Genomic DNA, 18,584 nt, shown 5'->3' on the forward strand with positions numbered 1-18,584 from the left:
AGAATTAATTACTTCCTCTCGGTGGCTCTTGAACTGGGGCATTCTAGACAAGGCATCAGCCAAAAAGTTCTTGTCTCCAGGAAAATATTTTAAAGTGAAATTAAAACAGTTGAAGTATTGAGCCCATTGAACTTGCTTGGGAGATAATTTGTGGGGGTCTTGAGAGCCTCCAAATTCTTGTGATCAGTCCATACCTCAAAAGGTACTTCCCCCCCTCCAAGAAATGATGCCATATCAGCAAAGCCCAACGAACTGCAAAAGCCTCTTTCTCCCAAACTGCCCACCTCCTTTGGTCTCTGTTAATTTTCAGGAAGTGTAAGCGCAAGGTTGTAACTCCTTTGTGATTTTTTGTAAAAGAACAGCACCCATGGCCATGTCGCTTGCATCAGCTTGAATGATAAATTGTTGCCCGGGGTCAGGGTATTTAAGGATTGGTTCAGAAAGAGTCTCTTTAATTTTTCAAATGCTGCCTGGCACTCTAATGACCATTGCAATGGCTGACAAGGTCGGGTTTTTTCCCCCCTCTTTGCCTGTTTTGAGTAAATCGGTGATTGGCATGGCTATCTCTGCAAAAGAGGGAATAAATTGATGATAAAAGTTGGCAAACCCCAGAAAACTTTGAAGCTGTTTGCGGGTGCGTGGGGGTTACCATTTTAGAACTGCTTTGACTTTGGCAGGGTACATTTCTATCCCCTCATTCAAAATCCGATACCCCAAATCATCAAGGCGTGTCTGGTGAAATTCACACTTTGACAGTTTTGCATACAGTTTGGCTTTCAAGAGTTTCCTTAATACCTCACGGACCAATTTTGATGTGTTCATCCATGGTTTCAGTGTCGATAAAGATGTCATCAAGACAAACCAAACCCCCCTTGTATAAATGATTATGGAGCACTGGATTTATCAATTGCATAAATACATCATCAGGGGAAGGGAAGTATTTTCCATACTGACAGCATTGAGAGACCCAAAATCGATGCATAATCTATGAGAGCCATCTTTCTTTTCCTTGAAAAGCACAGGAGCGGCCACAGGTGATTTGGCTGGCTAAATGAAACCCCTAGTTAAATTTTTATCAATGTACTCTCTTAGTTCTTTCATCTCTTTGGGTGTCATAGAGTACATGCTTGGTTTGGGGAGCTTGACACCAGGCAGAATTTCAATAGCACAGTCTGTAGTCTGGTGTGGGGGGGGGAGGATGTCACATTCCTTCTCACTAAAGGCTTCTGCCAAATCTCAGTACTCAGTAGGGACAAGCTGAATCCCTGGCAGCTTTTTGGCTACAGTTTTTAGGATTTCACGGGACTCCCCATGAGTTTCACAGATGGCCAGTGTCTTTGTTTTATCATCAGTATCAGGTGGGAAGTCTTAATTTGCACATTCCCTCCTCCCACTAGATGTGAGGACGCCATTTGTCAAGCTACGCTAGCCCCAAAATTACTGCTTCACTCATCTCCCGAACCACCACAAAACAGATGATTTCCCAATGCCGACCGATTTCTAAACATAGAGGTTCGGTTAGGTGCATGGCAGGGGCACCTCCAATGAGGGACCCGTCGGCCTGCTCAAACCTCTTGGGATGAGGCAATAGCTTGGCTCAGATGCCCAGTTTCAGTAAAGTGGGTAAATTAATTAAGTGCTGAGAGCAACCCGAATCTATTAGGATGCTCAGATTCATGTGAGCCCCTTTTTGGGCACTATCAGTCTGGTGGGAATAGTAAAAGGGGGAATGGGTCAACTCACCATAGGGTTCTCCTTCCTTTCTTCGTCACTGTTGTACGGTGCCGGCATCTGCTGCAGCTTGGCTTGGGGCTTGGCTTTGAGCTTGGTAGGAGGGGAGGCTTCGATGCCTGGGCCTTGATGTGTCCAGTTGGTTTTTTCTCTTCCCCCTCTGGGAGCTCTTCGTGGTTTCATGGCAGCAACTGGCACACACCTGGATTGAGGATGAGTGAGGCAGTTCATAGCACAATGACCCAACTGCACCGGTAGCACTTGATGGTAGTCCTGGCTGGCACTTCAGAATGCGGGTGGCTGCAGAGGCTTGGGGATGTCAGCCATAGATGCGTTTCTCTTGGATGCGCGGCAGCTTGGGTTTGGTGGTGCTTGACTTTTGGGGTGGTCCAGTTCGATGTCTAGTGCCATTGACACACGGTAACACATAATAGATTAGGAAAACCTTGAATGATGCAGGCTTGAAGCAAGTCGCAATCTAGCCCCTGTTTGAAGTAATTGACCAGTGACCATTCAGGCCACTGCCCCAACCAGTTAGCAACTCTTCTGAATTGACAGACGTACTCCTTTGTGGGGACACCTCTTTGCCTCAAGCGGTGAATTTCTTTCTCGGCCGTCAGGATTTGGGATTCATCTTCAAACTGACTCTCAGTTGCTCCATGAATAGATTAATGTGCAGTTCAGGAGCCCCCTCATGATGGAGGTTGGTCACCCAGTCAGCCGCTTCCCCCCAGTTTGCCGCTACCGCATTCACCTTCATAGCCCCATCCAGGTAGGCATAAGCGTAGCAATCCAAATGAGCCCACACCTGGTTTAGGAAGAAGGTTAACTTCTCAGGATTCCCATCGAAAGTGGGCTTGATGAGAGGCGGCTCGAATCTCAGCGGGGCCACCTACGCCTGCTGCTGGGCTTGGGCGGATTGCTGGTCCTGGGGATGTGGTTGAATCACTCTCCGGACTCCTCTTGGCTGGGCTCTGGGACTGGCATCCTGAGGCTGTGGCAATGGGCTTGGCTGGGATACAGGGCTAGATATCGCAGCTGGTTGGGGGGAGGATGAAGCAGCACGGGCTCTGGTGGTTGGGCTGGAACCCGCTCATTTCCAAAGTTGGCTGTCAATGCTGCAAACATTGACATGTTTTTGCACTGACAATATAAGAGGCAGCCTTTTGCTTTAACTGTTTGGCTTTGAATCACTAAAGTGCGGGAGGAATTAAAGCTGGATATTTTGAGAAGATAAGAGCGTGCTTCAGAAGGGAAGTGAAACTTCGTGTGTTAAACTAATTGGTAAATGTGATTCATGACGTGTAATTAAGGGAGGGAGATTCTGTATGATTTGATGTGTTAAGGGGAGGAGAATTCAGATTCTGATATCCACCCATGAGTGCCGATGATCCGTCTTTATTATTATAGACTTTTTTGCAATAAACAATCATGCAGTATACTTTGATGTGTCTCATTAATCGGAACCATGACATCATGCCAGAATCTTCTTTCTTTCAAACATCTTGGGAGTCCTAAGCTCCCACCGCTGTCTCTAGTAAGGGAGATAACCTGGCAAAGATTCAGGGACGAATCTTCAGTGAGGAAGCCTGGTTGCTAACAAAACCTCAGAGGAGGGAGTGATAGATGGCTTGCTGTGGGATGTTGAGTTTGGGCAGATCTCCAACCCTCAGCAGCTAAGTGAGCTTATCTGGTCATCAGGCTGGAATCACTCCAGCGGAGACTACAGATGCCTTGAGACTGCACTGCCAGAGTCTTAAAAAGCAGAATGGTGGAGAGCTACCAGACCATCTGCCACTGAGAATTTGGGTGAGCGGAAAATCCTGTCTGCAGCCCAGACAGCCTGCCAGCCCCAGGAGTCCCCTGCCAGGCCCTCCAGGCCCACAGACACAGAGGACCGCAGCCTGGGGCTCTGCAGCAATGGGAGGTTGGGGAACCCCCACAAGTGAAAGACTTAAAAAACCTCTGAGCTTGCCACAGCTAATAGAGGCCTTGCAACAGCTGGGGGTGGTGCAGAAGCCTGGAGATCAGAAGGTGGTGGGAGGACAACAACAGCAAGGGTGGCAGCAGCAGGGCCCGAACGTGGGAAGTGAAACTTCGTGTGTTAAACTAATTGGTGAATGTGATTCATGACGTGTAATTAAGGGAGAGAGATTCTGTATGATCTGATATGTTAAGGGGAGGAGAATTCAGATTCTGGCATCTACCCATGAGTGCCGATGATCTGTCTTTATTATTATAGACTTTTTTGCAATAAACAATCATGCAGTATACTTTGATGTGTCTCATTAATCGGAACCATGACATTAACAGCAAATCAATTTATAACATTTTTGAAATGTGTTTTTTTGTAATTCTGTCTCTCACTGTTAAAATAAACCTACCATTAAAATTATAGACTGATCATTTCTTTGTCAGTGAGTAAACGTACAAAATCAGCAGGGGTTCAAGTAATTTTTCCCCTCAGTTTATGTCTCTAACCAGGCCTTTTGTTTTTTCAAGCACTGCACTCATTACCACTGTAACTGACTATTACATTATTACACTACTTTACATGACATGATATAACATTACACACAGTTTCTGACATTACAAACCTTTATAGTAGTATGAGATTATGGTGAGGCTTTCTCAGTACTTAGCTTTTCAGAATCACATAGCATGGCAGCATGGTGCAACACATATTCGTTTAGTTTTCTGGAAAAAAAGATATAAAACTAATTAATAAACAATTATACTTTTTCCTTAGATGAAATATATTGAGATCATTGAAGAAATAGCTGAGTATATAAATATTTTTGTGCATTTTCCATAGAAAAAGAGGAATTTGATTGGAGAAAATATTTAATGAAAGACGAAGACCTGGACTTTGTTCCTGATCTAGAATCACCAGTAAGTAATAGAGAATAATAATTTGTATTGAATAAGTAAATAACATTTAGCATTTAGTCAAGATAAATTTCTCAGGTGTATGTTCCCATGTAGAAATGTATTTTCTATTTTCTCAGTAAATTCCTTTGTCTATATTATATCATGATTACATGGTTGGTTTTAGTAATTTAGTTTCAACCTCGTATTATAGTTTTTTCCTAAGACTGATGTAGGGTGTGTGTGTGTTTGTCTCTCTCCCTCTCCAATAATAGAAACAGTGTAATCATTGATTTTCTGCCAGCAAATCTTTATCTTAAAATTCTGACTTTGTCTTAGAGAATTGTAGAATTGCTCCACTCTATTACTTCTGTTTATGGTGATGTTAAAGTGGAATTCATAGTGCATTGTTTATGAAATGAGATAATTATTGAATATTTACATGTTTTAGATGCTATATTATACTGTAATGTTTTTAACGTTTTAATGCCTCGTAAATTACAAAAATCCATTTAAGTTTCCACTGTGCCATTATCTTAGAGGGAAGTATATTTTGTGCTTTAATATTATATAGGACTGGTCAGATGTAAGTGATGAAGAGGATACCGAACCTTTGAGCAGAGAAGACTCTGGCATTCAGGTAGATAGGACACCACAAGAAGATCAGGATCAAAGCAAGAAGTCAGCATCTCTTGTCAACTGGAAAGGTATTTTCTGAAGCTGGTCTTTACATCAGAGTGGACTATACCAGTTCTTATCTTGATGTATTTGATTTAAACTTTATGACAGTTTGTGGTACTGTGGTGTTAGCAAATGTAGATAAAATGCATGTTTTGGGGGTATTTAGAGAAATGATTCACATTTACTTTATTCAGTTGGTCTGCTTGCTGATTATATGGCTCATAAAAATTTTGGTAGAACTCTGAAATTGTTAGTAATAACTATGCTTATGCTGATATAATTTTTGTTTAAATTACATTTATATCCCGCCCTTCTCCGAAGACTCAGGGCGGCTTACAAGCTTAGCAGTACCCTTCATTATATGTATATGCCTGCTTGTTAGGGCTTTCACACACACCCCAAGCGGCATTATTACAAAGTCAGCTTATTGCCCCCAACAATCTGGGTCCTCATTTTACCTACCTCGGAAGGATGGAAGGCTGAGTCAACCTTGAGCCTGGTGGGACGCGAACCTGCACTAATTGCAGGCAGCTGGTGTTACTTAAGGAGGCATTAGCCCACTGCTCCACCAAGGCTCATAATTTAAATTGTCCTTATAGTTGTTGGAATCAGAATATAAAAAAGTCTTAATGTCCCTGTTAATCTCATTTTAGAAACTTAGCAGCATTTGTGTGTTCTGTCTGTGTCTGTAAATATATTTAAGCATAATCCAATGTTTGTAATAAGATCTTAGTTTTGTTCATTTTTATGTATAAAACATGAATATACGGTATATACATCTTTTTTTAATACATTTTATTATTTTTTTAAAATAACAATCCTTAGTGCTTAGTGAACAGTGAGTGTATTTCTGGGTTCATATATTTAAAAACAATCAATAGTAATTAATTTCTATAATTGATCAATATGTTGGTTAATAATATACTGCTCAAAATAAGGAACACTTAAACAACACAAGGTAGTGTATTTAATAGTAGGATGTCTTATCTTGTGTTCCCTTTATTTTTTTGAGCAGTATATATTTCCTTGATCTTCTCTCCTTCCAGTAATATTCTCCTTTTGTCTTCTTCTTCTTGTTGTTAGTTGCGAAGTCGTGTCCGACCCATCGCAACCCCATGGACAACGTTCCTCCAGGCCTTCCTGTCCTCTACCATCTTCTGGAGTCCATTTAAGCTCACGCCTACTGCTTCATTGACTCCATCCAGCCACCTCATTCTCTGTCGTCACCTTCTTCTCTTGCCCTCAATCTTTCCCAGCATTAGGCTCTTCTCCAGTGAGTCTTTCCTTCTCATTAGGTGGCCAAAGTATTTGAGTTTTAGCTTCAGGATCTGGCCTTCTAAAGAGCAGTCAGGGTTGATCTCCTGTAGGACTGACCGGTTTGATCGCCTTGCAGTCCAAGGGAGTCGCAGGAGTCTTCTCCAGCACCATAGTTCAAAGGCTTCAATTCTGTGGCGCTTAGCCTTTCTTATGGTCCAAATTTCAAAGCCATACATTGCAACTTGGAAGACCATAGCCTTGACTATACGCACTTTTGTTGGCAGGATGATGTCTCTGCTTTTTAGTGTGCTGTCTAGATTTGCCATGGCTTTCCTCCTGAGGAGCAAGCGTCTTTTAATTTCTTGGCTACAATCCCCATCTGCGGTGATCTTGGAGCCGAGGAAAATAAAATCCGTCACTACCTCCATTTCTTCCCCATCTATTTGCCAGGTATTGAGAGGGCCGGATGCCATGATCTTGGTTTTTTTAACGTTTAGTTTCAACCCAACTTTTGCACTCTCCTTCTTCACTCGCAACAAGAGGCTCTTTAGTTCCTCTTCACTTTCTGCCATTAGAGTGGTATCATCTGCCTATCTTAGGTTGTTGATATTTCTGCCGGCAATCTTAATTCCAACTTTTGATTCATCTGGCCCTGCCTTTCTCATGATGTGCTCTGCATATAAGTTAAACAGGCAGGGCGACAGTAAACAGCCTTGCCAGACTCTTTTCCCAATTTTGAACCAATCAGTGGTTCCTTATCCAGTTCTCACTGTTGCTTCTTGACTGGCATATAGGTTTCTCAAGAGACAAATAAGATGGTCTGGTACTCCCATCTCTTTAAGAACTTGCCACAGTTTGTTATGATCCACACAATCAAAGGCTTTAGCATAGTCAATGAAGCAGAAGTAGATGTTTTTCTGGAACTCCCTAGCTTTCTCCATGATCCAGCGTATGTTGGCAATTTGATCTCTAGTTCCTCTGCCTCTTCGAAATCCTGCCTGTACATCTGGTAGTTCCCCGATCCACATACTGCTGGAGTCTAGCTTGTAGGATTTTAAGCATAACTTTACTAGCATGTGAAATGAGTGCAATGGTACGATAGTTTGAACATTCTTTGGCACTGCCTTTCTTTGGAATTGGAATGTAAACTGATCTTTTCCAATCCTGTGGCCACTGTTGAGTTTTCCAAATTTGCTGGCAAATTGAGTGTAGCACTTTTACTGCATCGTCTTTGTTGGAGGTCCAGCCGATCCGAATCCGACCGATTGCGACTAAGAACCTATATTAGGTCTTATCTCGCAGCGATAAGGGCGGCGAGGTCTAATTACTTTGCCCTTATCGCGTTCGCAGATAACCGCCCGGCCGCCCTGTTTAGGGTGACCCGCTCCCTCCTTAATCAGGAGGTGAGGGAGGAACCCTTGCAGGGTCGTGCTGAGGACTTTAGTCAACATCTGTCGGACAAAATCGCTCGGATTCGGACCAGTCTGGACTCCAACTGGGCAGAGTCTGACGACCAGGACATGGGCGGTCTTGTCGATGTTATCTGGGAGGAGTTTGATTCTGTGACCCCAGAGGAAGTGGACAGGATTATGGGGAGGTTGAGCTCCACCACATGTTTATTGGACCCGTGCCCTTCCTGGCTGGTTTATGCAGCCCGGGAGGGGACACGAGGCTGGTTCCAGGCGGTTATATCTGCCTCTTTGAGTGAGGGTAGTTTCCCTGCCATCTTGAAGGAGGCGGTGGTGAGACCTCTCCTCAAGAAGCCTGCCATGGACCCAGCTGTGTAAAATAACTTTCGTCCGGTCTCCAACCTTCGCTTCCTTGCGAAGGTTGTTGAGAGTGTGGTGGTGCATCAGCTCCCTCTGGTCCTGGATGAAGCGGATTATCTAGACCCGTACCAATCGGGTTTCAGGCCCGGGTACAGCACGGAGACGGCATTGGTTGCTCTGGTGAATGATCTCTGGAGGGCCCGGGACAGGGGATATTCCTCTGTCCTAGTCCTTTAGACCTCTCAGCGGCTTTCGATACCATCGACCATGGTATCCTGCTGCGGTGTCTCAGGGGATTGGGAGTGGGAGGCACTTTTTTTCAGTGGTTCTCCTCCTATCTCCTGGGACGTTCGCAGTCGGTGTTGGCAGGGGGGCAGAGGTCGACCTCGAGGTCTCTCGTTTGTGGAGTTCCTCAGGGGTCGGTTCTCTCGCCTCTCCTGTTCAACATCTACATGAAACCGCTGGGTGAGATCATTCGTGGTTTTGGAGTTGGGTATCATCAATATGCTGATGATACCCAGCTTTTCATTTCGACCCCAAACCACCCCAGTGATGCCCTCGCTGTGATGTCCCGTTGCCTGGAAGCGGTTCGGGTCTGGATGGGGAGGAACAGACTTCAACCCAACCCCAACAAGACTGAGTGGCTGTGCATACCAGCATCCTGGGATATTCAGAATATTCCACCTCTTTCCATGGGGGGTGAGCTATTACCCCCCGTAGATAGGGCTCGCAACTTGGGAGTCCTCCTAGATTCGCGGCTTACTTTGGAAGACCATATAGTGGCGGTGACTAGGGGGGCCTTCGCCCAGGTTCGCCTGGTGCGCCAGTTGCGGCCCTATCTAGACCGGGATGCCCTGTGTACGGTCACTCATGCGCTCGTGACCTCTCGTCTGGACTACTGCAACGCTCTCTACATGGGGCTTCCCTTGAAGACCACTCGGAGGCTCCAACTGGTACAGAATGCAGCCGCGAGAGTTGTCTTGGGAGTCTCCCGATACTCCCATGTTACACCTCTGCTCCGCGAGCTGCATTGGCTACCAGTTGTCTTCCGAGTGAGATTCAAGGTTTTGGTAATGGTTTTCAAGGCCCTACATGGCATGGGTCCGGAGTACCTCGGGGATCACCTGCTGCCGATGTCACCTTTCCCCCGCCCTGTGCGTTCCCACAGAGAGGGCCTCCTCAGGGTGCCACCGGTCAGAGAATGTCGTCTGGTGGCCCCCAGGGGGAGGGCCTTCTCTGTGGGCGCCCCGGACTTATGGAATCAGTTGCCGGTTGAGCTCCGGACGGCGCCTGACCTTCGCTCCTTCCAACGCGATCTGAAGACCTATTTATTTGAACAAGCCGGCCTGGCCTGATGGGGGATGTGTTGGGGTTTTTATTGTGGTTTTTTACACTATTTATTTATTTATTTATTTATTGATGGGATTTATATCCCGCCCTATCTCCCGAAGGACTCAGGGCGGCTAACAACAAAACATTTACTGTGTTAGCTCGGGCTTATATTTAATTCTCTTTTAACTTTTGTACTTTGTATTTTATGTGTGCCCTGTTCACCGCCCTGAGTCCTTTGGGAGAAGGGCGGTATACAAATATAATAAACTTAAACTTAAACTTTTAAGATTTTGAATAGCTCAGCTGGAATACTGTCACCTCCACTAGCTTTGTTGTTGCTCAGCTTTCCTGAGGCCCACTTCACTTCACATTCTAGGATGTCTGGCTCAAGGTCAGTGACCACCTCATCGTGGTTATCAGGGACATTAAGCTGCCGGGAGTGTAAATCAAAAACTCCGTATCTTTGTTTATCAGAGGTCGATGAACCGTGGTTCATCCAAAACATGGTACAAAACAAGTAAGATAAAGAAAATCCGAAACATATTTACTATAACAACACTTTAATCAAAAAACTCTTAACTAACTACATGTTCTGGCTTACCGAACAGCACAAAGAGAAGGAAGGAAGTAAAACAATTGTTTTTTCTTTTATGCGCACGCAGTAGTAGAGACAGAGATTAAACCAGAGACATGCGCACGCAATAGTAGAGACAGAGATTAAACTAAAACATAGTTGAATATGTGACAAACACCATAGTTACAATGATAAGATAACAACACATCTGGCAAAGAGCAAACTGCAACGTGCTTAGCTGACAAACACAAAAATGCAGTGACAACCCCTTCTTTGTCAGTAAAGCAGAACTCAGGTAAGGCACATTTTCTTACACAGATACTTATGCTGAGCTGTAGGAAGTGGCTTGTTAAGCATATCAGCAATCTGATCATGTGTAGGCACATACTGCAATTTCACAAAGCCCTGTTTAACTACTTGTTTTTTTTTATTTAAAAAGTTTTACAATACATTTTGACTTTAATCCCCCCCTCCCCCACCCCTATCTAACCCTCCCTATCCCTCACCCCCATTCCCTCCTCCCCCCCCTCAACTTCCCAGAGCTAAATACAGGGTATAAAATCGAAAAACAAACATAAGCACCCCTATGTTATCAACAATAAACTATTAATTCTATCTCCCTCTAGCTCATATAAAATGAATACAAACAATATTAATATTACAAATAAAGTAAAAAAGAAAAAGAGGAAAACAGAAAAAGAGCTTTACTCAGAATAGATTTTCTTAATCCCAGTCCTTATTCATATTAATTTCAAAAAAAAAAGAAAAAAAAACTTTCACCTACTATTTACATTCTCCAACCTTTCTCTAATTTCTAAACAAATTCTCAGTTACGCGCCAAAAGCGCCTATCTCTATTAACCTTAATAATCTCCAACCAAACTAAACTATGATCAAAAATAGTTCTTGCATGTATCACGCCAAATGTCTCGCAGTCCCAAATCATCCTTGAGTTCAAATAAAAAGAGTAAAAAAAAAGGTTTAAGCAGTCTGTAAGACAACTTATTGTTAATTAGGAGCTTGCGTACCCATTCTTAGTTCAACACATACTTTTAGTCCATAACCCTAATATACTTTTCTAACAAGCAAATAACATCAATCTTAAATTGTGTTAAATATTAAAAAAAAACTTTCTTTCTCCTCTATGATAAATTTAATCCATTTACATTCTAATTTAAAAATTTAATCACCAATCTTGACGCTCCAAAGCTTTTGGAGCACGTCTGTCATGACCCCCAAAACTTCTTTGGACCGCGCCCCTCCCACAGCTTCACTGTAAGTACACTTTGGAGATTCCATAACTTTCTGCTGGTCTTGCTCTTGCTCTCGTCTCGCTCTTCTTAGGGCGGCACGCGTCATCCTCTGGCCTCCTGCAACAACCGATGAGACTGTATCTTGATCCCCTCCAGCACCATTGTCCTCTGTCTGTCTATCTGCAACATCTTGAAGCTTTCCCTCGCCATATCCCTTTACAGCTTCCAAAAATGATAGGGGGGTTGCTTTTAACACATTGCTATAAAAATCTTGTGCCTGGGCCACAGTAACCAGACAATGTCTTTTACCTTCGTGCGTCACCACCAGTCCAACTGGAATCTCCCATCTAAACTTAATATCACATTTCTTAAGTTCCTGTACTAGAAATGCAAAGTCTTTCCTTCTCCTTAAAATCTTCGGAGGAATCTCTTTTAAAACCAAGACTTCTTGCTCAGCCACTACCAATTTAGTATCATAAGCAGCTTGAATGACTTCATCTCTAATTACTCTCTTTGTAAAATAGACCACCACATCCCTGGGTAACTTCCTCTGTCTTGCAATCCATGAATTTACACGAAAAATTTTGTCCATATTTCCCTCAATTTCAGATGCTGGCTGGCCCAATACCCCTTCCAGAGCCTCAGAAATCAGCTGCTTTAAATCTTCTTTACAATTCTCCTTTAAACCCCTGATTCTAATAGCATACTGCATCTGATGATACTGAACAAGGCTCAATTCTCCGTCCATTTTATCCCTTATATTTTCATTTTCTAATACCTTTGCTTCTAATATAGAGTTCTTTTGACTGAGATCCTTCACTTTTACATCCAGCTGTTGCACACATTCAGCTACAGATTCAATCATAGACAACATGTCCACCCTCATTGCTCTAAACTTCTCTTCCATCTTCTTCTCCAATTTCTCCATTTTCTCCTCCATTTTCTCCTCCAGCTTTTTCAACTTTTCATCCATCATGTCAGACATCAATTGTGAATGCTTTCCAAGAGCATCTTGTAAATCCTTAAGCGTCAATGCCGGAGGAGGTGCAGGAGGAAGCAAAGCTTGCAATGAGGTCTGTTGCACCAGGGAAGACCCCGCACTCCGAAGAGCTTTAGAGGTTTTAGCCGCCATCTTCCCCCACTTTCACTTATTGCGCACTTTCACTTTAAAGCTATAAAATCCATTCAGCTAGAGAGTAAAGATAAGAGTCCACATCACCTTGACCTCCTGTACCGCTCTGCCTGCATCTTGATAATCAAAAGTATTTCCTTTTGGCAGGGGTGGTTGCTAACGCCTGGCTCTGCTCCAAAAATCACGGAGCAGAGACACTGCGCAGCTCGGAGCAACCCAGGCTTCGGGGGGGCTCAATCCTTCAGCCGCCCAAACTCTCAGCTCAGGCGGCCCCGGAGAGCTCAACCCCTACCTGGGGCCTCACCCCCTCCTCTTCTCCCGAGGAGGGGGCTTCAAATCCATCTAAACAGCTGATCGGCGCTGTTTACGATGGAAAAACACAGCTGCGGAGCGGGCAGCCCGAAAACGGCTGTCTTCGGCGTCGCGTCGCCACCGGAAGTCCCTGTTTAACTACTTGTTTTATATTTTTATAACGGATGTCAATGTGTCTAGACCTAGAACCTGAAAATCGTGTTTCAGATATATAAACCACAGATTCGTTGTCTTCCATCACAGTGATTGGTCGAATCGGGTGTGTCCAGATATCTGTGACTAAAACATCAAACCACGTTAAAGAATTACATGCATCTGAAACACAAGCATATTCAGCTTCAGTAGATGAACAGGAAACAAAATTCTGTTTACGTATATGCCAGTAAACAGGACATCCATTTATAAACATCATATAACCTGAAGTACTTTTACGTGATTTCCTATCACTCGCCCAATCAGAATCTGCATAACAACATAACTCTACATAATCAGTATGTGTGGGTTCTAATAATAAATTTATGTTTTTAGTGTGTTTTAGGTATCTCAATAATCTCTTAACACATGTCTAATGAAACTGCTTTGCCTTGCCTACATGTCGTGATAAGAGATTAACACTAAGTGCAATGTCAGGTCTAGTCAAACTACTAATATACAGCAGTGAACCAATTACTGAGTGATAAAGTGTTTGGTCTTCGAACTCAGGACTTGGTTCATATGCCAAGTTGTAAAAATCTGTTTGCATGGGTATACTCACTGTCTTAGCATCCTTCATGTTACAGTGATGCAAAAGTTGTTCAATTTTATCTTCTTGTGAGAGATTAAACCCCTTCTGCGTTTTGACAACCTGAACACCCAAATAAGTATTAATATATCCTAAAGTCTTCAATGTGAAATACTTTTGTAAAGCTTTAGCAAAGTTCTCACTCATCTGCTTATTTGGACCAATATAAACAATATCATCGACATAAACAAGAACTATCTCATACGTATTGTCAGATCTTTTAGTAAACACACATTCATCAGATTCGGACTTAATAAAGCCCATTAAATTAAGTTTGTCAGAAAGACATAAGTACCACATTAAACCAGACTGTTTCAGACCATAAAGACTTTTGTGTAAAAACCATGTATCCCCTTCTTGCTGTTGGAATCCTGGAGGACCTTTCACGTAGATTTCTTCATCTAGGTCAGCATGCAGATAAGCTGTTTCAACATCGAACTGGAAAACTTCTAAATCAAGAATAGTTGCAGTGACTAAGGCAGTTTTCACACTTTCATTCCGAACTGTCAGTGAATAAGTATTTGTATATTCCTCAGGATAACGTTGAGTGAAACCCTGAGCTACAAGTCTGGCTTCATACAATGACTCACCATTCGGCTTCTTTTTAATTCTGTAGATCCACTGAGTGCCAATAACTTTCTTGTTTGCTGGAGGGCTTGCAGGCGTAAACACCTGAAGTTTCTTTAGACTGTCCATTTCAGCCTGCATTGCCTCATACCATTTATCTTGCTCTGGTTCAGGTAGATGTTTGATTTGTATGAACTTATCAGAAGGAAGTGTAACATTACAAATCAAAGATAAAGGTGCTTTCGTTACTTGCCCTTTGTGGTCCTCTTGGAATGTCTTGGAACAATCGTCCATTCTTCTTCCATTTCGTCCTCATCTTCATAATCGTCGCTAGCATTAGCATCGGCGGCTTGCGAACACGGAATAGTAGGTTGATAAGAACTCGTGGAAGGAACATTCGCCTGTGTATCTTGATCATCAGGCTGCGTAGCATCAACAGCATCATTTCTAGGAAAATAAACTCCAGGATCGTTAGAATTAATCCTGGACCAGTCAGCATCTTCCTCAAAAGTAGCGGATTGGGAAATCACTATTACATGAATGGAGTCAATGTATTTGCTCCATTTTGAATTATCTTCAATACCCATAAACCATATTCTTTTTTTTTGAATATTATTTTTTTATTTTATTTAAATCATCCACAACTACATCATAACAATACATCGCAGTGCTTATTAAAATTCTTTTAGAAAAATACACAACATAATAATAAACATTCTAATGATTTAGACAAGTTGCTGTTACATTATAGAATCAATCCTTCCCGTAACCATCCCTTTTTGTCAACCATTCATACCATGGTCTCCAAGATAAATAATAATCTGTATCCCCCTTATCTTTCAACAGCATGGTCAAACGGTCCGATTCCACACAATCAATAAATTTCTTGATTAACAGATCCTTGGGAGGACTAACAGAATTCTTCCAATATTGAGCCCATAAAATCCGTGCTGCCATTAACAAATGCGACATCAAATACCATGCAGATCTATTCAGATTGTCTGGTTTTAAGCCTAACAAAAACGTCTCAGGAGTCAGTTTAACAGAATGTCCTAAAATCTCATTCAACCATATATGAAGCCGATGCCAATACTCATTCTTTTTGCCGCAGGACCTCCTTTCTTTCTTTGAGCTAAAGGAATGTTCACTATAGCGTATGAACCAAAAATATGGAGATGCGAGAGATCAGGCTTGTATCCATACTGTATAACATGAAATTTTTTATTTATTTATTTATTTATTTATTTATTTATTTATTTATTTATTTATTTATTTATTTATTAATGGGATTTATATCCCGCCCTATCTCCCGAAGGACTCAGGGCGGCTAACAACAAAACATATAATAAGTACAGAAATTAAGATAAAAATAAAATTAAAATATCTGTGCAATAAATTAAAATTAAAAATTAAAAATAAATTAAAAATTGTAAATAAGGGGTCTGATTTATTACACTACTCCAGGTACGGTTGATAATATGATTGGCATATTTAATAGCCTTCCCCCAGTATGGGAAACTGAGGTTGGCATCTTCAAGGAGGCAACGCATCATTATTTGCAGAAGCTGAAGAGCTGAAGTCTGGTATAGTATGCCATTCTTACGCATCCAGTCCTGAAAATGCTGAGACATGAATTCAGCACCGCGATCACTCTGAATTCTAGCTATGCTAACTTCATGTTGGGTATAGACGAGCGGCAAAGTCTTTAAAGATCTGAAAGGTCTCAGATTTTTCTTTCATAATGAAATATGTAATATGTAATATCTAGAATAATTATCAACAATTGTCAAGAAATATTTTTTACGACCAATTGTTGGCGCAAAAGGACCCACTATATCAGTATGTACCAAATCAAAAATGCGTGTTGACAGGCGTGTAGCGCGCTTTGGAATGGCTGCTGCTTTGGATTTAGATTTTTTGCAGACAGCACAATCCAAAAACACCTTACAACCCTTTAGATCTAAACCTCTTACAAATTCTGGCATCTTCTTAAGAACATGGAAACTGGCATGACCCAATCGTCTATGCCATTTATGGATACCGTATTTTCCGGCGTATAAGACGACTGGGCATATAAGACAACCCCCCAACTTTTGAGGTGATTTTTAAGATTTTTCGTCTTATACGCCGGAAAATCAGTGAGGAGCCCGGGAAGGCACGCCCTCCCCTCTCACTGTGGAGGAAGCAGGGCAGGCTGGCGTCTGACGGGAGCTGGCAGGGCAGTCCTGCGCACTCGCGCACTCCCCGGCTGCTCCTTAGCAACTGGGGAGTGTGCGTGTGTGCAGGACTGCCCTGCCGGCTCCCACCCAACGCTCTTCCCTCTTGAGGCAGCATCGCTCCCCGGCTCCTAAGGAGTCCTCGGGGATGCTGCCTCAAGAGGGAAGAGGTCGGGCGGGAGCCGGCAGAACCCAAGAGTAAAATAACGGCCCTGCTAAGATCTCTGTCTTGTGCACACATATTGGATATATATTAATGCTTTGATTATGATTTAGTTAGCATACATAACATTGGATCTTGCTGGCCAGACCGAAAATCCATTCAACCTGTTTGTATTTCTCTTGGCATTTACCATATGCTGAAAAGTTCCAAATTTAGTTATTTTTCTACTGCGATTCCAAATCTTGGAAGAAACGTTTTCCGGCTCTTGGCTGTGAAAGGAACAGAAGCTACCGCTTCCTGTGCTAACTTTCTAATACTGATTAGCTTTCCTGGAGAAGCAAACCTTCCGTTCCAGCAAGATCACTACGGAGCGGGTTAGAAGACAAGACTCCAGCAACAGCTAGACTCCTTCCAAAGATCCGCCTAGATCCCGCCGACAATGTTATTTTCCGGGTACACCCAAATTCCCTTTTAGCACCGGGGAGGGGAGGGTGGGAAGAGATCATCGCTACTTTCTTCCTCCACTGTCTCCCTAATGCCTTCCCGCAGCTCCTCCCAATAATTCCCTTCCCCCAGGCTTACCCTACAAGTACATAATGTCCCGGGCAGCTGTAAATATCATGAATCATGGCTAGGAGGTGAGCGAGAGATAGAAAATAAGACGAAAGCATCCCTTCCCCTTCCCCCCTCCACCCGATCCACCTCGTCTCCAAAGCCGAGGAGGAGCTGCCCTCCCTAACCAGAACGCGCAGCCACCTGTGGAATCCCTGGAGCAGCTCGCAACGGAAGAAAAGGAAGGCGCCACCTCTTTGGGTGTCACTGGGTCCTGATTTGTCCATCGGACACAGGAAATTGATCACTGCCTCTACTTCCATCGCTGTCCTGGAACCGAGAGTCGTACGAACAATCTCCCTTTAATTTGTTTATCCGAAGTGGAAATGAAAGCGGAGGGCCTGTTGGGACGTTGCATGAGATTCATTTGGACGGTGGAGCTCAGGCTCGAAACTGCAGGCAGTGACGCGTCGGGCGGGAGCCGGCAGGACCCGACGCTCTTCCCTCTTGAGGCAGCATCCCCGAGGACTCCTTAGGAGCCGGGGAGTGATGCTGCCTCAAGAGGGAAGAGCGTCTGGCAGGAGCCGGCAGGGCAGTCCTGCACGCACGCGCACTCCCCAGCTGTTAAGGAGCAGCTGGGGAGTGCGCGCGTGCGCAGGACTGCCCTGCTGGCTCCTGCCAGCTGCTGATTTTCCGGCGTATAAGACGACTGGGCGTATAAGACGACCCCCCAACTTTTGAGGTGATTTTCATAGGTTAAAAAGTCGTCTTATACGCCGGAAAATACGGTACATCTGTAATGCAAAGGTTTACCAATTAGTGAATTCTCAACGTTAACATTTTTATTAAAAACCACAGGCTTGCTGTGAGCAATCTGTGTCTTTTTTTTTTTTGGTTTTAGGAGCTTTTGGAGTAGCAACAGAATCTCTCTGGGACATCTCTCACTGAGCCTGCACTCTCCTCTTTTCGATCTTGTATATTTGCCTGCTCTTGAGGCTTAAACTTTGGCTTTATGTAATAAACACCACCAATCAACATGGTTTCAGCAATAATATCTCCGTCTTTAACTAAATAGCTTGCGTTTTCAAGATGGTGGACCTGAAATTTTAATACTCTAGACCAGTGTTTTTCAACCTTTTTTGGGCAAAGGCACACTTGTTTCATGAAAAAAATCACGAGGCACTCCACCATTAGAAAATGTTAAAAAATTTAACTCTGTGCCTATATTGACTATATATAAAGTAATTCTCTTGAATAGGAATCAAATAAACACAAAGAAAGTATTTTATAATTACTTTTCAATTTTTCCCACAGCACACCAGGCAACATCTCGCGGCACACTAGTGTGCCGTGGAACAGTGGTTGAAAAACACTGCTCTAGACAAGTGGCTCTGACT

General features: G+C 43.2%; 1 protein-coding gene across 3 annotated transcripts in view; it reads left to right on the plus strand.

Moving 5' to 3' along the window:
* The window catches only part of LOC308667672 (cytoplasmic FMR1-interacting protein 1-like), a 163,613-nt gene that overhangs the window by 20,860 nt on the left and 124,169 nt on the right, over positions 1-18,584 (plus strand). For 2 of the 3 annotated variants that reach the window (XM_081327066.1, XM_081327067.1), the window contains exons 5-6: positions 4,547-4,623; positions 5,174-5,306. The exons of the other annotated variant lie outside the window; for it this stretch is intronic. In XM_081327066.1, the coding sequence (XP_081183192.1) occupies positions 4,547-4,623; positions 5,174-5,306 (210 nt within the window). The remainder of the gene's footprint in view (positions 1-4,546; positions 4,624-5,173; positions 5,307-18,584) is intronic. 3 annotated transcript variants of the gene reach the window in all.

This window comes from Vipera berus, assembly GCF_964194415.1.
Source record: "Vipera berus genome assembly, chromosome: 4".
In the NCBI taxonomy this organism is placed as follows: Eukaryota; Metazoa; Chordata; class Lepidosauria; order Squamata; family Viperidae; genus Vipera; species Vipera berus.